Here is a 24,409-nt window from a genome sequence, read left to right on the forward strand (position 1 = left end):
GGGGAGAAGACAAGTTAATTACTTAGAAGATGTTTTAATAACTTGTTTGAAGGGCTGGAGTGGTGGAGAGGACATGAGCCTGAGCATGAACTAGGGAGGTATCTATTTCCCTTAGGGACAGTCATCCCTATCTCATTCAGGACGCCTTGGGATCAGTATAATGAGGCACCTGACTGAAAAAGTGGTAAGATGCCTAAGGTTGCAGAGAAGAAACAGGGAACTTGGGATTGTCTTGATCAGGGAAACCTAAGTAAGGATAAAAAGATAATAATAAAAATGCAAACATGTACAAAATTGCTTTCATATAATCAGCACCATATGATTAGATTAAACATTTTTAACATTTTTTTTTTGAGAGACAGAACATAAGCGGGGGAGGGGTGGAGAGGGGGACACACAGAATCCAAAGCAGGCTCCAGACTGAGCTGTCCGCACAGAGCCAGATGCAGGGCTTGAACCCATGAACCAGGTGATCATGACCTGAGCCAAAGTCAGACACTTAACCTACTGAGCCACCCAGATGCTCCCGTATGTTTAGATTTTTAAAGCACTCTCTTATGGATGAGGAAATGGAGGCTGAGGGAAGTTCAGTGACTTGTCCAAAGCTACACAGCTATTAAAGGCAAGGCCAGGATTCAATCCAGGTTTGTCTGGTTCCAAGGCTGGAGGGGTAAAGAACATGCCCACAGTGTGGATATGGGAATAATCTTGCCCAGTCTTCCAGGAATATCCATTTTCTTGTCTACTCCATAAGTAAGTCTTTGTTCTTTCCCGTAACTTTCTGATTTGTTTCTCTCTCTTTTTGTCTCCAGTCTACCTATCACTCCTCTACATCTGATAACATTTTCAACCAACATTTATTGGTTGAAACCATATCCCTTTTGTTTTAAAAATCAGAGGGGCGCCTGAGTGGCTCAGTCTTATTAAGCGTCCGACTTTGGCTCAGGTCATGATCTCACCCGTTCCTGGGTTCAAGCCTCGCGCCGGGCTCCGTGCTGACAGCTCAGAGCCTGGAGCTTACTTCACATTCTGGGTCTCCGTCTCTCTCTGCACCTCTCTTGCTCGTGCTGTCTCTCTCATAAAAATCAACATTAAAAATGTTTTAAAAATAAAAAAATAATAAACAATAAAAATCAAACAGAAAATCTGGTTTGTCTCAGGACTTGCAATGGCACAAATTGTACCTGTTTTCTGCATCTTGCTTCTTCTCTGCTTTTCATCTCACTGGAAAGTCACTGTCTAGACCAAGTATCTGGGCTGTGGCGAAGCAGAAATCAGAGGAAGGGGATCATCAGGTTGCACTCCCTTCCCTCGGCCACTAGGGGCCACCCTCCTCCACGAAGAAGTGCGGGCCAACGCAGCCTGACTCTGCTGCCGGTGCGCGCCTTCCGCTGATTGGTGACACCGCAGAGAAGCCGCGCTTTGATTGGGCTGCTGTCAGGTGTCGCTGCCGGCAGGTTCGGCTGTGCGAGCGCAGGGAGGCGGGTGAGCGNGAGAAGGCGGGGGCGGGCAAATGCTGATGGAGACGCATCGGAGGGCAGTATTCGTGACCGGGAGCTGTGTGAGGAGAGACACCGGAGGGGGTCAGCAAGAGAAGAGAGGGGTGTGAGGATTTGCGGGAGCATGAGGGAGTCCTGCGTGAGGAGCGGAGTCAGCCGGGGAGAGAGTCAGGGTGGGGAAGTCTGTGAGGAGAGGTGGAATGGAGTCGGGACTCAGGACAGGATCAGCTGCAGGCGGGGGGTTGTTGCAGAGTGGAGGGGACCCTGGAGAGACCTAGTATGAGGACGGAATGGATCTAAGGCAGTCTTTGTGGGAGATCATTGAGGGTTCCATATAAATTGTTACCAAGTGTGGTGACTCATCTGCGGGTTCGGAGGGCTGTTTAATGCTGGAGAATCACTGACTTGAGAGGATTAGTTGGATTACTAATTGGATTAGTTGATCAGTGATGGGGGAGGGGCAGCAGTGTCGCGAGTGTTTGGGGGAGGGTCCATGGAGAGTCATTGTTGCAAGACAGGGAAATAAGGGAGCGTGGAGTTTCAGCACAATTCATCCGTGTCAGAATAAGGGTATGTGTGAAGAATTAAAACGTTGCATCCAGAAAGAATTTAGGGGTCCACTGTTGAAGGTGGGAAGGAGCTAGTGTTGATGGCCTGAGGAGTTTTACTGTTTTGAAAATAATCCCGCCTGGGCTCTGTATTGATGTGTCCCCTCCACCACTAATGGTGCTCTCTATTAAGTGCATGGTGATTAAGGAAATTAGAGGACTACTGCTAACAGCCCTAAATTCTAAGGGATAAAGAAGTCACACAGTTTATCCTCCCTTCTGCCCGACCCTTTCTTCTTACCTACTTATCTTCTCCCCTCCTCCCACCCTCCCTTTTTTCCTTCATCTGCATTGATTCAGCCAAGGGAGTGAGACTGCCCTTTAGCCTAGTGTAGAGTGTGGAGTTTTCTTTTGCAACAAAGTATTGAAGGAGAGGGGGATGGGAAGAAGGGCCTGGAAAACAGGGAATGGCTCTTGGAATACCATATTAAATCCCACCTTCTCTCAAGGGTATATTTAAATAAATCCTGCCTTATTTCATAGCTGTCTCTGTCAAGATTCTGTTTTTGCTTTGTCAACTATGAATTTAGGCCTTTACGTCTCTCTTTAGCCCCCTAAAGAGTCTCTGAATAGACTCTTCCTCATTCTTTTACCACCCCCTGTTATGGAGTTGTAATAGATTTGCAGGAAAAATGACTATATACATTCAGTAGAAAATCAGGAAGGACTTAATGGAAAAAAAGGGTGAAGGGTCTGGAATCTTAGACATGAGGGAAAGCCCCTGCTTCAGATAAAGGAAAAAGAGTGCAACAAAATTCTGCCTGCTTAAACTATACAGGGACTTTGGGAATGCCACAAGTCATGGAAATTGGGTCAGGTCACTATAAAGGAGTTCAAAGATAAAACGTGCAGTATGAAACTGGAGATGTTAAGTCTAAGGAGAATGTTGTGACTGACCTGTGGAGACAAGACTGGGAAGGCCAAAGTCTATAAAAAGATTAGCTATAACTTTGTAATCAAAGCTGCAAATCCCACTGGGAATGGTAAGGGTTTAAAATAAAATACAAAATGTAATTGTTGAAGACTATTTTATAAGTCTGTTAAGACTAAATCCATTTACTTAGGATGTTTGTGGTTTTCATTACAGTCATTAGTATTTATGGAAACTTTTGGGAATGTGAAAAATTGCTGCTGGGTGACTCAATATTTTTTTGAAAAAAAAAAAAACATACCATAGTATCCTCACAATTTGGTATTAACAAATGTTAACCTTTTGTGTATTTGTTTCACATTTTAAAAAAATTAAACATTACAGATAAGGTTGTAAAGTTCCACTCAAATCCTTCTCAGTTCCATTTTACCCTCTCCTTAGAGGTAACCACTATTATGAATTTGGTGCCTTTCTTTCCAGTCCATATTTTTAGACCTCTACTAATTATGTATACTTTCATAAATATATGTGATATTTTTTATTTATGTAAACTGAATTGTACTGCATGTGTATTTCTGCAGTTTACGTTTGGAAGCTGTCCATATTGTTAGACATCTTTTCTTTTTTTGAGACAGTGAGCATGAGTGGAAGAGGGGCAGAGAGAAGGAGAGAGACTCCCAAGCAGGCTCAGCACTGTCAGCACAGAGCCTGATGTAGGGCTCAAACTCATGAGCTGTGAGATCATGACCTGAGCCTAATCCAAGAGTCAGACACTTAACTGACTGAGCCAAGCAGTTGCCCCTGATTAATTTTTTTAAATTGCTCTTAGTTTATCATTTGTATATACTACACTGTATTTATCCATTCTACTTTTGACCTCTGAGTTTTCAGTTTTTCCCATTACCAGCAGTGAGTTTATGAACATATTTGCACATGTCTTGTTATGTGGGAGAGTTTCATTATAGCAAAGATTCTCAACCTCAGCACTACTGACATTTTGGACTGGATAATTCTTTGTTATGGGGGAATATCCAATGCATTTAAAACTATTAAGCAGCATCCTTGGCCTCTACTCATTAGACACCAATAGCACCTTCCCAGTTGTGACAAACAAAAATGCTTCCTACCAAATGTCCCCTGGCCAGCATAATCACAACTGGTTAAGAACCACTACTATAGGTGTATGTATGCAGAAATGAAATTACCAGATAGTTCTAAGTCAACATTAAGTCTTAAGATATTCTCACTGATTGGGGTGTCTAGGTGTCTTAGTCGGTTGAACATCTGACTTAGGCTCAGGTTGAACACCGTGTTGGGCTCTCTGTTGACAGCTCAGAGCCTGGAACCTGCTTCAGATTTTGTCCCCCTCTCTCTCTGCCCCTCCCTCACTCATGCTCTGTCTCTCTCATTCTCAAAAATAAATAAACATTAAAAATGTTTTAGAAAAGATAGTCTCACTTATTATGGCTCTAGGCAGCATTTTTTCCTACTGTAGCTTCTGATGGAAAACATGTTGGCCTAGACCAGACCTAGGTCTGTAGTACCAGGAAAATGGTAGCGAGAAAACTGAAATTTCATTTTGAGAATGGGTTGGAGGCTATCGTATGGATGCCTATATCCTCAACCTCCCAGTTAACACTAAACCTCTTTCCTTGACAGATTTTTCAGACTCTGGCATCTGTCTTTTAAAGTGGAGCATGTGGAAGAGAGATAGGGGGCATAGAGGATTTTAACTTTTTGATATAATGCTTAGAACATAGGGTGCCCTCAATACTTTTTAAATTAATCCTTGGTAGGAATGAAGATGAGGGTTAAGGTCAAAGGCAGCTGTGCTCTCTCATTACCTCTGCCCCTGAATTAAATCCCTGAGTTCAACACTACTGTGGGGAGATGGTGAAGGGATAGGAACATTTGGAATGAATCCAAAGTTGGAAATGTCTCTTTAATCTTCTCTTCCGGTAGGAATCAACAGTAGCCTTCCATGAGGAACTGCCTTTTCCACTTGCTGCTGGAGTTAATGGTGTTTCCTGCTGGCAGAATCAGGGACATGCCAGGGCTGTAAGGGTTAACTTACTCATCCTCTTCCCCGGTCTCAAGGTTGGGAGTGGGGTGAGCAGGGAGGAAAGGAAGGAAGACCTTGCTTTTCTCTTATGGATCTTTAATCATGTCGAGTCATAGCCCACATGCCTCCTTTCCTGTTGCTCCTTTTTACCATAGCTTTGTTTCCTGTTCCCCATAGTCTTCTGTGGTTCCCTCTTATTTTATTATTCCCTATGCCCCATCTGCACCCACTGCAATGGGGTTTGGATTCTGAGCTAATGGGATACCCTCCATTGCAGAGCGGGATGAGCGGGTGCTCCGGCGGGGATGTGGTCATTGCCGGCCAGTGAGGGCGAGAGTGCCACAGCCCACTTCTTCCTTGGAGCTGGAGATGACGGGCTGGGCACCCGTGGAATAGGCATGAGGTCAGAAGAGAGTGACAGCGAGCTCCTTGAGGATGAGGAGGATGAAGTGGTAAGACTAAGGGAAATGACATAACTTGGTGCTGGGATCCCTGCATAGAGAATAGAGATCCCATTGACTAGAGATATTTCTCTGCCCTATCCAGATGCATAGACTCTCTGTCATAAGCAGGCCCTATCTTGATTAAGAGGAGAGGCAGTAGAGATTGGTTAGATTACCTCTCTTTGAGTACCCTGCCTTTATGCCTTCCTTCTATTGTGTCCTGGTTATTGGTTCTCTGGCTCTTCAGTCTGAGCACACATTTCCTACCTTGGAAAGTCTCCTATTCTTTAGGCAGTAGGAATCCCTATAGGCACTCCAATCTAGACCTAAGTTGGGAGACCCATAGGTCCAAAGTCCTGGCAAGGAACTCTGTGCCCTAAGGAGATGAGACAGTGTTCCCTAATAGGGATGGTCTAGATGCGAAGTTCTTAAGTTCCTGACAGTACTTCCTCTCTATAGCCTCCTGAACCTCAGATCATTGTTGGCATCTGTGCCATGACCAAGAAATCCAAGTCCAAGCCAATGACCCAAATCCTAGAGCGACTCTGCAGATTTGACTACCTAACTGTTATCATCCTCGGAGAAGACGTGATCCTCAATGAACCTGTGGAAAACTGGCCATCTTGCCACTGCCTCATCTCTTTCCACTCCAAAGGTTGGAGTCTGTGAAGGGAAGTGGGAGGGAATGGTGTTGGGAATGCTGGACTTGGAAATGAGGTTCTTACTGTCGAATAGTACGGTGGTCATCAGCTCTTCCTGACACACTGGCGAATAGTCCAAGGGGATTTGCTTTCCCTATATTGTGGAAGAGTTGCTAGAGGTAGTTTAAAGTCCATATTTGAACCTCAAGACAGTTCTAAGGCTCTTAGGGTCTCTGACAGCATTGTGTGTCTCTAGAAGGACCCTAGAAATAAAATTTTTTAAACTTTTTCCTGATGGCTATTATAGACTTGGGAAGTTGGGCAGAAGGATGTTATGGGTTGGATGGGTAGAGGAGCTTAGTGGCAACTTTAGTTTTAATACATCTTTCTATTTCTCTTGCTATTTTCTCACTCTGTTTCACTTTCTTTCTTTGATCTATTTCCTTTCTCTATCCCAGGATTTCCTCTGGACAAAGCTGTTGCTTACTCCAAGCTTCGAAACCCCTTTCTTATCAATGACCTGGCTATGCAGTATTACATCCAGGATAGGTATAGCTTTCTGTTGATTGGTGGGGTGGGTAGTCCTGAGATCATGCCTGTTTAGAGAGCCCAATCTGAGAGGGGCAGAGTCAAACAAATATGCTTAAGTTTTGTATCATACCCTCCTGAGTTCTATACCCTGGTATCTCCCAAATCCTGAGCAAATGAAATCCCTAGCCTCTTCCCTTGTTTACCATCCCCCACCTCCCCCAGCTAATTTATTTGGGGGTGACAGGAGGGAGGTGTACCGGATCCTGCAGGAGGAGGGTATTGATCTGCCTCGATATGCTGTGCTCAACCGTGACCCTGCCCGACCTGAGGGTGAGTACCTGGATTTGTCCAGTCTGCCCTGCCTTGCTTTCTGTAACATAGCCCAGTTGTCCATCTTCTGGACATTTTCATGTACTACTTGTCTAAGTGAGGCTTTGGTTATTGGACTATGGGTAGAATTGGAACCATGGGTCCTTGAACAGAGCATTGGACCTCTTATGTAGGTATTATCATATTTATATACCATACACCATATAGATATTCCCATATCTATTACTAAGATATGTTCGTAGAAACTTGAGGGTTATGGAGATTGAAACTCAGAGAAATGGGAGTTGGAAGTATTCTACAATCCTTAACCCTGGGAATGACCACATACCTTTACTTCAGAGTGCAACCTGATAGAAGGTGAAGACCAGGTAGAGGTAAATGGAGCTGTCTTTCCCAAGCCTTTTGTGGAGAAGCCAGTGAGTGCAGAGGACCATAATGTTTACATCTACTACCCCAGTTCAGCTGGAGGAGGAAGTCAGCGCCTCTTTCGAAAGGTATGGGAGATATTTGAGCATTTGGGGAAGACAGGTAGGTAGAAGGACAAGAACTGAAGAATTTGGGGATAATGTAGAGGTAACGTTTTTTTCTTCCTTTTCTTCCTGAAGATTGGCAGCCGAAGCAGCGTTTACTCTCCTGAGAGCAGCGTCCGAAAGACAGGATCATACATCTATGAGGAGTTTATGCCAACAGATGGCACAGATGTCAAGGTTATGGTGGATACAGGGATTTAAGAAGTGACAAATGTCTGGGTGGGATAGGTTGCTTGGGAAGCAAGTAGAAGTGTATGGAGAGAGTCATAGAAAATAAAGTGTGAATGTGATTTGCTTTTACATTCAGGTGAAGATAGTGAATAAGAGAAGTAGACATTTATATTGTTATTATCAGAGCAAAGGTAAGGGTAACATGGAAAATGGTATAATGTTGTAAGTTATTTCTTAATGAGGACTAGGTAATAAATAGTGCTGGAATCCCAAGGAGAAACTTTCATAAAGATATTTTGGTGGGGCTCAGTAAGGAAAATGTCAGTCCCCTTGTTCTTAATACTCAGGGATTTTTTTTTTCTCCAAAACTAGTTTGCAGACCTAGTGCTCATGTTGTCTTCTCATATGCAGGATGAGCAGTGGGCATACTCAGTGATGCTATGTACCTGCAGGTATATACAGTGGGGCCAGATTATGCCCATGCTGAAGCCAGAAAATCTCCAGCTCTGGATGGGAAGGTCGAACGAGACAGTGAAGGGAAAGAGATTCGATATCCAGTCATGCTGACTGCCATGGAAAAGCTGGTGGCCAGGAAAGTCTGCGTAGCTTTTAAGGTGGAGGAAAGCCCTTGGGGGATGGTGCTGTGGAATGGGGGAAAGAGACAGGAGCAGGGATCTGGAAGAAAGAGTGGCTCTCTTGTTCTCATCTTGCCTTTTTCCACTGTAGCAAACAGTTTGTGGTTTTGACCTTCTTCGTGCCAATGGTCACTCCTTTGTGTGTGATGTCAATGGCTTCAGTTTTGTCAAGAATTCGATGAAATACTACGATGACTGTGCCAAGATCCTGGGGTAAGGACACAGTGGTTTGGACTGGGGAGACTGGGCTTAGAGAAGAGAGTTAGAAAGCTTTTTGCTTTGTTTTAAATTTCGTAAAAAGGATTTAAAGTGAAAAAGGAAAATAGACAAAGGACTTCTTAGCCCTTTTGCCTTCCTAACACTGCACTCCCCAGTTAAAACTTAACAGTTTTACATATAACAATGTCTTTTTCTACCACGTATAAGTAAACTGTATTTATAGTACTAAATGTGATCATACTATAATACTGTTTTAAAACTTGACTTAAAAAAAATTACCATGTAATATTTAATGTATAAGGAGGGGTACCTGGGTGGCTCAGTCAGTTAAAATGTCCAGCTCAAAGTTCATGAGATCAAGGCCCACATTGGGCTGCACACTCACAGCACAGTGCTTGCTTGGGATTCTCTCTTTCTCTGTCTCTATCTGTTCCTCCCCTGCTCATGCGCACACACATGTGAACTCTATCGCTCTCGCTCTCTCTCTCTCAAAATAAATACAACTTTATAAAAAGCTAAAAAAAATGTATAAGGAATGATGCATATAGTGAGTATTTATGTATTCACTATTCACCATCAATCTTTATATATAAAATCTTTCTGGGGCACCTGGGTGGCTCAGTCAGTTTTAAGCATCTGACTTCAGCTCAGGTCATGATCTCAGTGTCTGTGAATTCAAACCCCGCATCAGGCTTTATGCTAACAGCTCAGAGACTGGAGCCTGCTTGGGATTCTGTGTCTCCTTCTCTCTGCCCCTCCCCTACTTGCGCTATCTTTTTCTGTCAATAAATAAATCAATACATTAGATATAAAACATTTTTTAAGTCTATTTATTTATTTTGAGAGAGTGCAAGCAGGGGAGGGACAGAGAGAGATGGGGACAGAAGATCTGAAGTGGGCCCTGTGCTAACAACAGAGAGCCCAATGTGAGGCTCAAACTGATGAATTGTGATATCATGACCTGAGCAAAAGTTGGACACTTAACTGACAGAGCCACCCAGGCTTAAATAAAATATTAAGAATACCCATTGCTAATTACATCCCTTCCTTTTCCACCCAGAGGTTACCACAGTCTTTAATTAGGTATTGGTCATTCCCATGCATTTATTAATATTTTAATACATCTATGGGAACTTTTTTCAGGCATGTTTTTAGAGTTCATCTAATGTATTCTTCTATCCCTACAACTTGCCAGTTTCTGTGAACTTTATTCATACGTGTAGTTTTGGTTCATTCATTTTCATACTTGTCTTCATGTTTCTCCTTCTAGGAACACCATCATGCGGGAGCTTGCTCCACAGTTCCAGATCCCATGGTCCATTCCCACAGAGGCTGAGGACATTCCCATCGTCCCTACCACATCTGGCACTATGTGAGCAAGAGTATAAAATCTGGAGTAACCTACTTAAGGCATCTGAATCGGACTAGTGGTTACTTACTGACCCTATACCATTACCTAGGCAATTTCCTTAACCCTGCCTATATTCTTAATCTCAGTTTTTCCTCTATTCTTTGACATGTTGAATAGGAGGAAATGATGGGAGGTGGTGTGGAGTGGGTTGGAAGAAAGGCTCTAACGACATTCCCTATCTTAGGATGGAACTCCGTTGTGTCATTGCAATTATCCGTCATGGAGATCGTACCCCCAAGCAGAAAATGAAGATGGAAGTGACACATCCAAGGTAGGATGAATGTCCTAATTTAGACAAATAGATTTTTGTGAGGGAGATGGGGATGGGGAAGTTCCCAAAGGCTTTGACTGTCTTACCCCATACTGAAGCTTTTCCTTACTTCAGATTTTTCAGTCTATTTGAAAAACATGGTGGCTACAAGACAGGGAAATTAAAACTGAAGCGGCCTGAGCAGCTACAGGTAAGGTGGTGAATTTGGCTGGGAGGAGCCAGATGGGTATGGGATTAGGGGCCTCAATGAGACACCAGGATGAAAGGGTAACTGGCCAGGACTTGGTTGGTCTCCCTCATGGATACCCTATTATTTCCTTTAGGAGGTGCTGGACATCACAAGGCTGTTATTGGCTGAACTGGAGAAAGAACCAGGTGGTGAAATCGAGGAGAAGACTGGGAAACTAGAGCAGCTCAAGTCTGTGCTGGAGATGTGAGAAAGGGGATAGGAGAGGGGAGCCAATGACAGTGAGAACTAGGTGCTGGGATAGAAAGTAAACTGAGTTTATCCTGCAGGTATGGTCATTTCTCAGGCATCAATCGGAAGGTACAGTTGACTTACTACCCTCATGGAGTAAAAGCTACTAATGAGGGGCAAGGTAAGATATAATACTCCCTTCCCGTTACCACTCAAGTCTCTTATTCTTAAACCTTTAGATGACCTCAGGGCGCCTGGGTAGCTCGGTTGGTTGAGTGTCCGACTCTTGATTTCAGCTCAAGTCATGATTTCATGGTTTGTGGGTTTGAGCCCCACATCGGGCTCTACACTAACAATATGGAGCCTGCTTGGGATTCTCTTTCTCCCTCTGCCCCTACCCCGCTTGTGCTCTTGCTTTCTCTCTCTCTCTCTCTTACACACACACACACACAAAATAAATAAACTAAAAAAAAAATAAAACCCTTAGGATGAGCACTGGGTGTTATACGCAGGGGATGAATCGCTGGATTCTATACCTAGAATCATTATTGCACTATATGCTAACTAACTTGGTTGTAATGAAAAAATAAAAATAAATAATAAAAAACAAAACAAAAAACCCTCAAAACCTTTAGATGACCTCTACCCCAAATCACCACTCTGGGCTTCTCAGAAGACCTGACATTTAGATGTCCCCATTACTTTCCCTTTTATAAAAAAACTTTGTTTGTTTATTTGTTTGTTTATTTGTGGTGAGAGAATTTAGTGCAGCAGTGTGGCGAGTGGCTGTTGGTTCCCAGCACAATGTTTATTTATTTTTGAGAGAGATTGGGGAGGAGGGGCAGAGAGAGGGGACAGAGATCCAAAGCGGGCTCTGTGCTGACAGCGGACAGCCCAATGCCACTTGAACTCATAGACCTCAAGATCATGACCTGAGCCGAAGTCAGACACTTAACCGACTGAGCCACCCAGGTGCCCGCCCCCGACTATTTTCTTTAGATCTAGACCCATTCAATTCCCCTTATTCCTGCAGATCCACAGCAGGAGGCCCTATCCCCATCTCTGTTGCTGGTACTGAAGTGGGGTGGAGAACTGACTCCCGCTGGCCGAGTTCAGGCTGAGGAGCTGGGAAGAGCTTTTCGCTGCATGTACCCTGGAGGACAGGGTGAGTGTTTGGGGGACAAATAGCAGGGCTTGGATAAGATGATTAGAGAATAAATTGAGGGAATGAAGAGACAGAGGCAACAGGAAAGTTAAAGGAGGGAAAGGAGCATTCTTTCTTCCATGTGGGTATGTACAGCAGTCCATTCTTGATCCTCCCCCTTCTCCCTCAGGTGACTATGCCGGCTTCCCTGGTTGTGGGCTGCTTCGTCTGCATAGCACTTTCCGCCACGATCTCAAGATCTATGCCTCTGATGAGGGTCGTGTCCAGATGACTGCAGCTGCCTTTGCCAAGGTGCACCCTATAGTTCTTCCACGGTCCCAGCTTCCATTAGGTAGAGAGGCTGAGAGTTTGGAGAACTAGTTGGGAAATGTTAGGGTGTTTATGTGCTGACTTGGAGAAGTTTCTGCTTGTGTCTGACCCATTCTGTACCACTGAGGCTGAGCTGAGAATAATTAGTGGGGATAGGCCCCTTGACCTGTACTCCTCCCCTTCACACCAGCTCTCATTTGATCTTTGAGACCATTTAGGCTTGGGGGAAGTAGACTGGAAGAAAAACTAATTGATTTTGTGCTTCCCCTCCAGGGCCTTCTGGCTCTAGAAGGGGAGCTAACACCCATTTTGGTACAAATGGTGAAGAGTGCCAACATGAATGGGCTCCTGGACAGCGATGGCGATTCCTTGAGCAGCTGCCAGCACCGGGTGAAGGCTCGGCTGCACCATATTTTGCAGCAAGATGCACCCTTTGGTCCTGAGGATTATGACCAGGTCAGTCTCTCCCTATTTTTGTACCCAGTGTATCCCCATCCCAGATTCCTAGAAGTCTAAGTAATAGTGATCAATAATGGTGCTTACTACATGATAGACACCACTTTCCGTACATTGTCTCACTCAATCTTTACCCTTTGAGTTAAGTATGGGTCTATAATTTCTTACCCACAATTTCTGAAATAAAAAAAATTAGGCACCAAAATTCATTTGGTAGCAAAACCTGACATGATAAGATTGTTTCTAATTCTTGGGGCTCCTGGGTGGCTCAGTTAAGTGTCCGACTCTTGATTTCAGCTCAGGTCATAATCTCACAGTCTATGAGTTCAAACCCCGCATCAGGTTCCATACGGACAATGCAAATCCTGCTTGGGATTCTCTCTCTCTCTCTGTCTCTGCCCTTCCCCTGCTCGCATCCTCTCTCTCTCAAAACAAATAAACTTTAAAAAAAGGACTATTACTAATTCCTATATATTTTGTTTAGTGTAAATAGTCATACATTGTGCTGCAGAAGTATAGATGTGTTTAGTTATGCCCTAAGCCTTGCTACAGGTATTATATAACGTATGACTATGTGCTATATTAACTCTAAAGTCTGAAAAATTCTGTTCTAAAACAGCTGGTCCCAAGGATTTTGAATGAACTAATGTTTCAGTTATTTATTGCTGCTTAAAAAACTACCCCAAAACTCAGTAATTTAAAACAATATCCATTTTATCTTACTCATAGTTCTAGGTTCATCTGGTCTTCCTTGTGGTCTCTCCTAAAATTGCCCAGATGTTGTTTATGTGTTGGGGCTGAAACCATCTGAAGATTTGACTTGGTTGCTAAGATGGCTGGGCTCTCTCCCTTTTTATGCTCTACCTATCTTAGCGCTTCTCCTCTCCACATGTTTTCTTCATGTGGTTTCTCTAGCATGGTAGCTAGACTTCTTAAATAGTAGCTTAGGACATCCCAAAAGCAGAAGCTTCCAAGCTCTTTTATATTTAAAAAAATATTTTATTTTTAAGTAATCTCTACACCCAACATGGGGCTCATACTCACAACTTTGAGATCAATAGCCAAAGACTCCACTGACTGAGCCATCCAGGTGCTTCCTTTCAAGCTCTTTTATTTTTTATTTTCAGTTTTTTAATTTAGAGAGAGAGTGCACTTGAGCAGGGGAGGAGGCAGAAGGAAAGAGAGAGACTCTTAAGCAGGCTCCATGCTCAGCACAGAGTCTACCACAGGGCTCTATCCCATGACCTGAGCCAAAATCAGGAGTCAGATGTTCAGTTGACTGGGCCACCTAGGCACCCCTTGAGCTCTTTTAAAGTGAAGGTCCAGACTTAATTAGTAAAATGTAACTTTGTTTTTTGGTCTTGTTTTATTTTATTTTATTTGGGTTAAGCAGTCACAGGGCTAGTGCACAGTATAGATTGTAGGCAAGGGGAAGGTGACAAAGAATTAATAACTATATTTAATCCACCATAAGAAGTGTGGACTTGTATTATTTTTCTCACTTTGCAAATGAGAAAACCTAGCCTCAGAAGAATTTAAGCAAACTTTCCAAGGTCCTCCAACTAGTATTAACCCAAGGAGTCTAACCTGAGAGACCCTACTGTTCACCATGATAGTGTACTGCCTCATGGTAGCAATCACAGTGGATGCCATTACCCAATGTCATCTTTTTTTCCTGTGTATCCAGGCCATGATTGACTGGGAATCATATGCCAGACAGTGATTTTGTACTATCCTTTCACTGATAGCTCTTCATTTCTGATAGGCTCATTAAAAAAAATTTTTTTTTACATTTGTTTATTTTTGAGAGAGAGCGACAGAGCACAAGTGGGGAAGGGGCAAAGAAAGAAGGAGACACAGAATCCAAAGAAGGTTCCAGGCTCTGAGCTGTCAGCACAGAGCCGAACACGGGGCTTGAGCCCACAAACTGTGAGATCGTGACCTGAGCCGAAGTCGGATACTCAACTGACTGAGCCACCCAGGCACCTTGATAGGTTCATTTTTTTAAAGAAAACATATACTTTTTAGAAATCGTAGTACCACTTGACTCTTTCTTTAAGATTTTTTTTTTTTTTTTGAGTAATCTCTACACTCAGCATGGGGTTCAAAACCTCAAGATCAAGAGGTGAATGCTCTACCAACTGAGCCAGCCAGGTGCCCTCACTTGAATCATTTTAAAGTGTACAGTTCTGTGGTATTAAGTATATTCACAATATGGTGTAACCATTTATGGTGGGTTCTTCAATGAGCTAAGTAGCTGAGCACATTGTCTGGAGAATGGCCTTTTTTGTGTTTTTCTCTGAGGAGGACTTGATAAGGGCAGACCTTGCTCTCTTGTTTTCCAATCAATGTCAAATTCAGAAAGCTAAAGCACCTTTTCTTTCTCTCTTCTTTTTGCTAGCAAAAATAGAACTTTTGAGGACCTAAGTTGAATGTGTATAGTCCACCCATAATTCTCTTTTCACCTCCCCATTCTTCATTGACTGTCACTCTCCTGAAAGCTTGAAGCTGGAATCTAGTTCTGAGGCAGGACCTCTGCTGTAGGTTCAAGCTAACATTTTGTTAAGAGGAATAAGATTTTGTTATCTCTGTTACCCACTCATGAAAACCTTCTGTAGGGATTTTTTTTTAACTTTAAACATTTTATTTTCTTCTGTGGGATGGGAATGAGTGAAGAAAGTAAATATTTTTTGACATTTTATTGTTTTTGAAGTGACATTTAAGTTTTGGAATATTTGTAATATTCTGAATAAATTCCACTTTAAACACTTAACCTTTTAGGATAAATATAGATGATTATTATTTTGTGACATATTTTTATGATGCATTGTAACTTTAATATACAGATTGGATTTGATTTTTTCTCTTTAGCAACACAATCATCTCAGCATATCAACCATTGGGAATATTATTTCCCTCTCCAGTTTTCATTTGCAAATTTCATTATAGCATGATATGGTAACCATCTGGTGTTTCTTATATAACATTATACTTAGGCTTTTCAGCTTTGAAATAATAATATTTCAAAGTAAATGGAGATCCTTTCTGAGAATGTGGTTTCATGTAAGTAACACATTTATAAAACATAAAATGTAGTTTGAGTTTAGGCATATTATACCTATTGGAACTATGCAGATGGAGTAATTATATGACTTTAGAAATCCTATTGGATTTTAATAGTTTATTATGCAATTTATCAAGTTCTTCAGATTAGCTTTTTTGCTTAATATTACACTATCATTTCAGTTGTCTTAAAGCCTTGAAAGCTCTACAATCTTTTTTCGATAAATCGGGTAAAATTTGTCAGCTTTCATAAGGATTTCTTTTTTTTTTTTTAATAGTTTATTGTCAAATTAGTTTCCACATAACACTCAGTGCTCATCCCCACAAGTGTCCTCCTCCATGCCCATCCCCCCCTCCCCCCACATCCATCAGTCCTCAGTTTTTGCCTTCTGTAGGGATTTTGAGGGGTTTGGCTTAATCTTTATTCCCCAGTATTTTCCATGTGTATTTGAGAACCCCCAATAAAAGAACCTAGGTTTATTTTCTTTCCTCTGGATTCTAAGACTTTTACCCTCAACCCTTCTTAGATGACTGTGTGTTAGAGCAGTCCCATCATCTTGGAGCTGGTGGTCTGCCCTGCATGTAGCCCAAGAATCCTTATTAGAGTGAGCCTGCAAACAGGTTTTACTTGCAGGCAGTTTCTGTAATAGGCTCACGGGATTCTGGGCATTCGGCACAGAGCCTGTCTTGCTTTTCATATCTTTTGCTCATAGCTCGCTCCCACTGGAAGCACTTCCCTCCTCAACTCCATGGCTATCATCCAGAATCCTGTAAAGGTCTGTGATCAGGTATTTGCCCTGATTGAAAACCTCACTCACCAGATCCGGGAAAGGATGCAGGACCCCAAGTCTGTAGGTGGGTATGAATAGTACTATCTTCCCTTCAAGGTTTCAGGTATGGATGGGCTACTCAGGCACTCCTTTGCTCTCTTCTAAATGTCTGAAACAAAGCATCCTCATCTCTGATTCTTTTGCAGATTTCTTAGGGTCTTTTGTTAAGGATAAAATCTTTGGTTCTTTCTGACTGTCTGTCTTCCTTCCAGACGTGCAACTCTACCACAGTGAGACTCTAGAGCTCATGCTACAGCGTTGGAGCAAGCTGGAGCGTGACTTTCGACAGAAGAGCGGGCGCTATGATATCAGTAAGATCCCTGATATCTATGACTGCGTCAAGTATGATGTGCAGCACAATGGGAGTCTGGGACTTCAAGGCACAGCAGAGTTGCTACGTCTCTCTAAGGCGCTGGCTGATGTGGTCATTCCCCAGGTGTGTCTCATAGCCTGGGACACTGGGAAAGGAAGGGGAAGAAAGCAGAAAGCAGGGATGGTGTGGGAACCAGGGAAAGAAAACTTAGAGAAAGAATTAATTGAGTTGCTATAATTCTCTGGGTTCACTCTGGCCCTGAGTAAGTGCAAGAGGCTAACTGAGGAGAAACCTGGAGAGGGGGAATGTGGTGGATATGAAAGAAACCCTAGACCTGAGGTGAAGACCAGCATCATGTTGGGCCTGGGAGTATGAGGCAAGAGGGAAACAAGATTCATTGAGGTACTTATTCCTGGCCTGTGGCCCTTAGGAATACGGGATCAGTCGGGAGGAGAAACTGGAAATTGCTGTGGGCTTCTGTCTTCCACTGTTGCGGAAGATACTACTTGACCTGCAGAGAACCCACGAGGATGAGTCTGTCAACAAGCTGCATCCCCTGTGAGGGAGGGCTGGGAGGGGTGCTGGATGGAGGGAGGGGCATGTCAGGGAGCCCTGGGGGGAATCCAGTCTGGGACAGCTTGGGAAGCCAAGAATAGAAGGGATCCTGGGATGGAAAGGAAAGAAGTCTTTGAGATGGGAGGAAGGAGTTTGTGGAGGGGTGGGAAGAAGATTATCTGACAGTGTGAATGACTTAGCTCTTATCTTAGGTACTCCCGAGGGGTGCTCTCCCCAGGCCGTCATGTCCGAACACGTCTCTATTTCACCAGTGAAAGCCATGTCCACTCCCTACTCAGTGTCTTCCGTTATGGGGGACTACTTGATGTAAGAATCTTTCATCCTTTAACCTATGAACATTTCTTCCAAGCATTCTTTTACTCTCCTCTTCCTGCTTTTTTATTGCAAGCTTTCTGTATGCTCTTTGTCTCCCTGCTCCTTCCCTGACTTCTTTGTCCTTGGTCATTGACTTTCCTCTTCTTGTGTTTGGTAGGAGACCCAGGATGCACAATGGCAGCGCGCTTTGGCTTATCTTAGTGCCATTTCAGAGCTCAACTATATGACCCAGATTGTCATCATGCTTTATGAGGACAACACACGGGTGAGGAGCATTAGCCAACAGGGTGGGGATGAAGAGGGTGCCCCTTCTTTCTCCTCCTTCTTATCTTAGAAAGAAACTGTCATATCCTTATAATTTGTAGAATTCACCTAGGTGTGACACCCAAACACAACATGTCACAGAGCATCCAGGAAGTTCCTACTGAAACAGAAAAAGTGTTTTGGGATGGTGTTGAGGCAAAGAGATACCATAGAGCATAGGTCTGCATTAGAGACGATATAAAATTTGGGATGATGTTATAATGAGTCTTTTTTTCACTCAAATATTGGTATGCATTTTTCATCTGGCTTTGCAAAAATATAAGTGTGCTCCTTGTGGGGATGAGCACTGGGTGTTATATGGAAACCAACCTGCCAATAAACTATTTGTAAAATATATATATATATATATATATGTATGTGTGTGTGTGTGTGTATAATTTATATATATATATAAGTGTGCTCCTGTATGTACTGTAGCAAAGCTGAATTACTGTGGGAGATGGATGGAAAGAGTTGTAGAACTGGAGGTCAGAAAGTTGTGTGGGATGGTGGATTGCAAATGGTGGAGGTATGGGAATGAGGTTCCTTTAACACTAGACTGTAGTTAAGGGGAAGCTTACAATAGATCAGCTCGAGAGTAGAGTAAGATACTGGCATCTCAGCCCTGGGAGGATATATCCTCTTGAGTTCCTCTCTGTTGTCCCTGCCTGCTCTTCCACCACCATATCAGCTTTTCCAACTGCCCCTTCATCTGTTGATGCCCCATAGGATCCCTTATCAGAGGAGCGGTTCCATGTGGAGCTACACTTCAGCCCTGGAGTGAAAGGTGTTGAGGAAGAAGGCAATGCCCCAACTGGCTGTGGATTCCGTCCAGCTTCTTCTGAGGTGGGTCGGAGTGCTGGAGTTTTAGATTAGAGGATTTAGGAACCAAGTGGTGGGAAACTTGGAAATACTATAGGGAGGTAAAAGGGTTGGGGAGTCTGGGATTAGGAGGCTGGAGGCCATTAACTCCTATCTGTGCTTGTTGTTGGGTAGAATGAGGAGATGAAAGCAGACCAAGGCAGCATGGAGAACCTGTGCCCGGGAAAGGCATCGGATGAGCCAGACCGGGCATTGCAGACTTCACCTCAGCCCCCAGAGGGCCCTGGCCTCCCAAGGAGATCACCCCTCATTCGTAACCGAAAAGCCGGCTCCATGGAGGTAATAGGAGGGGCTTGGGAGAAAGAATGGTGGAATTGCTCATAGGACAATATCCATGAATCCTCCAGATCCCCTTGGGGGGTTTTTTGGGACCTTAAGCAGAGTCCTCCTACCCCTGATGGATGTTTTATTTAATCTCTGTTTCATATCTGGTCTCCCAATAAAGCTCCTTTAAGCTGGTTGCTGCCTCTGAGATTAAAGAGATGTCAGTGAGAGGTGCCTGAGAAATAGGATTTTAAGAGATGAGAATGAGGAGGAGGTCTCTGGATGAATTTGAAAAGGCTTGTTCTTTAAAAGGAAATATAGTAGAAACAGCATGAACTCTGGGCTAAACTCCCAGGCTGATATTTAGAAGCTGTGTGACCTTGGACAGGTAACTTCTCCAAGCCTTGTTTTTTTTTCATCTGTGAAACACAAGTAATATACACCATATAGATGCTCAGTAAACAGCAGCTATAATAATAAAACAATTGATATTAAAGACCAGGCTCTCTCCATCTCTTTGTTGCCTTGGGTAAAAATTATACCTCAAACAGGAGCAATTATATAGCACTTTAATCTTATTCCTTTAGGGTTATCGGTACTCATCCCGGAAAGGGAAGCAACTCTGGAGGTCTCTCTGTCTTCCCTCAATTCTGATGAGGAGGTCTATGAGCCTGGGCCTATGTCTGCTATTTTTGGAATTTGTCTCTAGGCCTGGTTCTAATTCTCTAGCCTAGAGGAAGCAACTGCTGTAAATGTTACATTGTATCCAACTAACTGTGCTGGGTTTTTGTCCACATTTTTTCTGCAGAGATTCTTTTCCTCTTTGGCCCAATGACGCTCTTTTTGACCCCATGATTTATCCCTGTCTCGGTGACTTTGACTGTCTGATTTGGGTCCTGCTTTGACAGACAGATCTGTTCACCTGGCTCTGTACAAGCTCTCTGTCTTAAAGGAATTGATGTTTCATTTTAGGAATGGCTCATAATAATTTGTAACTAGCTTACATAGGTTCAGCCAGAGGTTTACAGTTCAGATTTTAGAGAAAGCTGAGAAGACAAACAGCAGACTGTTTGGGGGTTATTTTTTCTTCCTGATTATTTTTAAAAAGTTTTGATGTTGTGACTACTCAGAGCTTCTTTAGGTGGGGTATGCATCGTTTTCTCTTTGATGTATAAGTTAACTTGGTATCCATAGCGTACTAGTACCCTGCAGACTCATGTGACTAGATCAAATGGATAGAATGACGTATAATCTTCTACCAATAAAATGCTTCTCCACAACTGAATGTCTTCCCCATTCATATAATCTGCCAGTCTCTCTGGCACTGTTGAGCTTAACCCCCTCTTTTCTTCTGGTTTAATCAGTCAAAAGACATAGGCAAAGCAGAGCTCTCTGTGTATCATCTCTTAGACTTGATGAGTTGGCTTTTTTCTTTCAGGCTTACAGGGAAGCTTCCTGTTGTAACCACATTCCTTCCTTTTAGTTCCTAGTGTTGCTTATGCCATGGCTTATCCAGGATGATGGTAACCCAAGATATGTTCCTTAGCTTTGCAGGAAAATCTTCTCTCTACTCCTTGGTCACACAGCATTTTAATATTAATATTTCCTTTCCTTATTCTGTAGGTATAGGCATTGGTAGTTTTATCCTTATTGACTACAACCCTTGCCCCATCCCTTCTTCTCCTCTTGTTATCTCATATTTTTAGACAGTTTTAGAATATAGACCTGTGACCTTCATAGCAGCTGTGCCCTAGGTGATGATCCTCTCCAGGCCTATAACTAGCTCTGCCCAGTGGGCATTGGGGCTTTTGGGAGCCTGGGAGTTAAAGGAGCCGTGACCGGCTTTCCACCCGGTCTGATTGCAGGTCATGAACATGCAGTGCACGGGGAACCTGGACCTGATCCCCTTGCGGGGACGGCGCCGCAGGAGGTCAGGAGACCTCCCCCGGCCTTCCCCAGCCATCGGCCTACAGCCCCGGGCTGTGTCCACCACTCACCTGGCGTCCTACACACAGGTGTCCCTCCCTACTTCATCTTCCTTTCCTGCCTCTGTCTTTGCCTTTTGGGACTGAGGGACTCAGAACACTCTCTGTGGGTTGGGGGGGTGGTGTTGGGGTTTGTGTGATTAGGCCCTTGTAGCCTTTTTAGAAATCTGTTTCATGTCTCCAGACATGGAGAGGAGGGCTTCTTGGTTCAGATAAGAAACTGAGTGTGGTTGCCATAACCACAGCTGTCCCATGGAAAGAAGAGAGGGTAGCCAGACTTTACTTCTTATTGTGACTCAACTATTGTGATTGGCTTTCTGAGTCCCATGGAGGGATAGACAAGATGAAGGAACACTGCTCTGCTGAGAACTGAAAGTAGTTGAATAGTGATTTCTCAGATTTGGGATAGAAGGGCTTATGGGGCCAGGCATCTTGGAAATACAAGTGCCTTCTGGTATGAGATTCCCTAGATAGTTCCCTTTGCAAAGTACACTCTCCATTCCCTTTTCATTCTTCTTCCCCCTAAAAATCTTTTGATTCTTCCAGACTTTCTGACATTGCTTGGCTTTATAGGGGCAGGAATTCACGACCTGGGTTTTAGACTTCTTGGTTGAGGTGGCAAACCAACTCTCTAATACAGTCCTTTTTCTCCAGGTGCTTTCTGAGACTTCATCATCGAGGCCTGGAGGCTACCGGCTCTTTTCATCTGCACGGCCACCAACGGAGATGAAGCAAAGTGGCCTAGGTATGGTCTTCTAGCATCTCACCTGTTATTGGGGAGTGGTGTCTGTCTGTTCTTCAGGATTTTATTGTGGGAAACCTTAGTCATGGACGTTGGGGGTCATTCAGTCTGTGGAATTGTCGGGTGGGACTAGGGAGGATGAATTGGGAGAAGCCTTGTTTAGGTGTGAACTTTGATCCCAGATGATTGTTTCCATTCCAGGAAGGTGTTTGTCTTTTGTTTTTTTTTTTGTTTTGTTTTGTTTTTTTGTTTGTTTGGTTTTTTTTTTTTTACACCAACTCCCATTTCTCTGGCTGAAGGACATTTTTCTGGCTACCCCTCTCATTCCTTATCTGTCCTCCCCGTCCAGCCCTGACCTTAAGGGGCCATGTCTCAGAGTTACTAGAGACAAAACTATAAATAGATGTACTCGTGACCTCCTGCTAAGTGTCATATTCCTCATTTGGAGAACTTGTGCCATGTCTTCCTCTGAGACCTATGTTTATTGTATCCCTGCTCAGGCCCCTCCTACCTCCATGCCTCTTTCATCCTCTCCTAATCCTGTAATTTTTTTTCCTTCCTTCCTGAAAATTGAGGGACAAATCTGAGACTGGTGTAGTGGCAGAGGCTTCTCTCAGGACTTTGAGGGAATGTCTCTTGATATTTTTGATTCCTGGAGAGGGGTGGAGAACATCATTCAACCTTTCCTAAGAACACAGACTGCAGGAAGGACCAAGCCTCACAGGGTATTGTATTCTTTGGGAGCGGGGAGTGGTCCTTGGGAGGGGCTTTCTTTGAATACAGTGTCTTGTGAGCCAGTAAGTAGAACTGGCAGTTAGAGACAATTGTGTGGCGTCTGGACTTGGTTTTCCGGCTCTTTTCTATCTTGTCCTATTATTCTCTCCATTTAGCTCCTTTCATTTTTCTGTAACTTTTGTCCTTGGCACGCAATTTCTTGGCCTAAACATGATCAGCATTTGGACCAGCAAGGGGCAGAAAGGTTTTAGTAACTTTCCTGGCTAGTTTTATGGGAGTAGGTAGCCTTCTGTACCCCTTAGATGAGATAGATGGTTTGCGGCATGAAAAATAAATGACATATTGATAGATCTATGACATGGACTTCTCTTCCCAGAAGTTTCAATAAAGAACAGGTTTCAAGTAGGCTGGAAGTGAGGATAGGTGTGTCAGGCCCAGTGAAGTAGGAGTATTGTCAAGAACAAGGTGGTGATAACATAGACAGTACCCTCTGAGATGATCCAAGGACTGGACAGGGCAAGATTGACAGGATGGCACCAGGAAATTATTTAGTGGAGGAAGTAAATGTGGAAAAAGCTTGGGTGGTCTGGGATAAAGCCTGCTAGTTTCAGCCTCTGTGAAGAAAAGTAGACATATTTAATAAGCTTTATTTGAGTCCCATTCTAGTGCCTATTTACACATGAAAGGTAGGAGAAGGTGCTGCATAGGGCAGCAATCTTGAATTCCAGGGTAGAGATTATTAGCCATCTAAGCTTCTTGATTTCTGTGGTGGCCTTGAAATGCTGGGACCCCTGAAACCATGGCACCTTCTTTGTGGGCTCAAAGGAAGCTGACCTCCTTTCCATTCTATCCGTCTCTGCTGTATTAAGTTCCCAAGCCAAAGCCAAGGCCTTGGCTAAGATGGATTTGGAAGTAGAGAGACAACTCCCAAAACTTGGGTGTTAATCTTTTCTCTTCCCTCCCACTCTGTCCTTGTGAGCTATAGTAGGAGAGGGGACCGTGGAGTCCCAACCCTCTTCTCAATCATATCTGGAACATTGACTGGTTTATTTGCTTCACAGATTTTTTTAAAGTTTTATTTACTCCTCTGACTGGCAATAGAGTTCCCTTTGTTTTCTTTGAACTTATGTGGGTAGGCATCTGGCTTTGAGCATAGGGCTTATAAGACAATAAACATTTGAGAGCAGAAAAACATGGCTTTTTCATTGTTTCGTATTTATCAGCTCCTCCTTTTTAATAGGGTCCTCTGCACATAGTAGGCATGTCCTGCAGGTTATCACCTGACTCTTCACATGCCTTTAATTTGGGTCCATCTTCACTTCAGAAACAATGCTCTGTTTCTTCTTGAAGAAAAAATAATTATTTCTTTTCTAACTGGACACAACTGATCTTCAGAATCAGGAGACCTGGATTTTAGACTAGCTTAGCTCCTAACAAACTCTATAACCTTGAGTAAATGAGATCCCTTTTGACTCTCAGTTTCTTCACCTCTAACATGAGAAGATTGTACTGGATGATCTTTAAGTCCCTTCTAGCTTTAAAAATTTAGTGAGTCTCATAGTTCTTTTCTTGAGAAATTTTAAAAAGACCTGAAGAGAGGTAGAAGGAAGGGAATGTTGGATGAAAAACTTAGGAGGAATTGAAACTTATATGAACTTGGAATTTGAGCTGAGTGCTCAAAACTTAGTTTCTAGTTTCAATCAAAGTTCTTTCCTTTTAAGTCTATAAGGGATTATATTTCTCAATTCTTCAAACTCTATATCCAGGGTAAGGTGCACTGAATTAAATCTAGGGAGATCTAGAGAGAGCTACCTATTCTTTTAGCATTTCT

At 43.2% G+C, this 24,409-nt stretch overlaps 1 protein-coding gene across 13 annotated transcripts in view; it reads left to right on the forward strand.

Annotated features, from left to right (window-relative positions):
- Positions 1–1,436: 1,436 nt before the first annotated feature.
- The window catches only part of PPIP5K1 (diphosphoinositol pentakisphosphate kinase 1), a 39,878-nt gene continuing 16,905 nt past the window's right edge, over positions 1,437–24,409 (forward strand). For 5 of the 13 annotated variants that reach the window (XM_077764541.1, XM_077764547.1, XM_077764546.1 and 2 more), the window contains exons 1-27: positions 1,437–1,485; positions 4,941–5,036; positions 5,318–5,492; positions 5,943–6,138; positions 6,583–6,673; positions 6,900–6,985; positions 7,325–7,479; positions 7,591–7,692; positions 8,139–8,300; positions 8,413–8,534; positions 9,811–9,912; positions 10,136–10,222; positions 10,337–10,412; positions 10,546–10,655; positions 10,739–10,821; positions 11,674–11,805; positions 11,975–12,096; positions 12,388–12,570; positions 16,347–16,488; positions 16,676–16,899; positions 17,207–17,334; positions 17,544–17,658; positions 17,825–17,932; positions 18,700–18,816; positions 18,967–19,131; positions 20,982–21,131; positions 21,756–21,846. In XM_077764541.1, the coding sequence (XP_077620667.1) occupies positions 5,346–5,492; positions 5,943–6,138; positions 6,583–6,673; positions 6,900–6,985; positions 7,325–7,479; positions 7,591–7,692; positions 8,139–8,300; positions 8,413–8,534; positions 9,811–9,912; positions 10,136–10,222; positions 10,337–10,412; positions 10,546–10,655; positions 10,739–10,821; positions 11,674–11,805; positions 11,975–12,096; positions 12,388–12,570; positions 16,347–16,488; positions 16,676–16,899; positions 17,207–17,334; positions 17,544–17,658; positions 17,825–17,932; positions 18,700–18,816; positions 18,967–19,131; positions 20,982–21,131; positions 21,756–21,846 (3,196 nt within the window). In that variant the 5' untranslated portion in view covers positions 1,437–1,485; positions 4,941–5,036; positions 5,318–5,345. Of the gene's footprint in view, positions 1,486–3,008; positions 3,091–4,940; positions 5,037–5,317; positions 5,493–5,942; positions 6,139–6,582; positions 6,674–6,899; positions 6,986–7,324; positions 7,480–7,590; positions 7,693–8,138; positions 8,301–8,412; positions 8,535–9,810; positions 9,913–10,135; positions 10,223–10,336; positions 10,413–10,545; positions 10,656–10,738; positions 10,822–11,673; positions 11,806–11,974; positions 12,097–12,387; positions 12,571–16,346; positions 16,489–16,675; positions 16,900–17,206; positions 17,335–17,543; positions 17,659–17,824; positions 17,933–18,699; positions 18,817–18,966; positions 19,132–20,981; positions 21,132–21,755; positions 21,847–24,409 lie in introns of those variants that run through there. The other 8 variants (XM_077764553.1, XM_077764548.1, XM_077764550.1 and 5 more) reach the window with 4 other exon arrangements.

Source organism: Crocuta crocuta, unplaced genomic scaffold (assembly GCF_008692635.1).
Source record: "Crocuta crocuta isolate KB4526 unplaced genomic scaffold, BGI_CrCroc_1.0 scaffold102, whole genome shotgun sequence".
Lineage (NCBI taxonomy): Eukaryota > Metazoa > Chordata > Mammalia > Carnivora > Hyaenidae > Crocuta > Crocuta crocuta.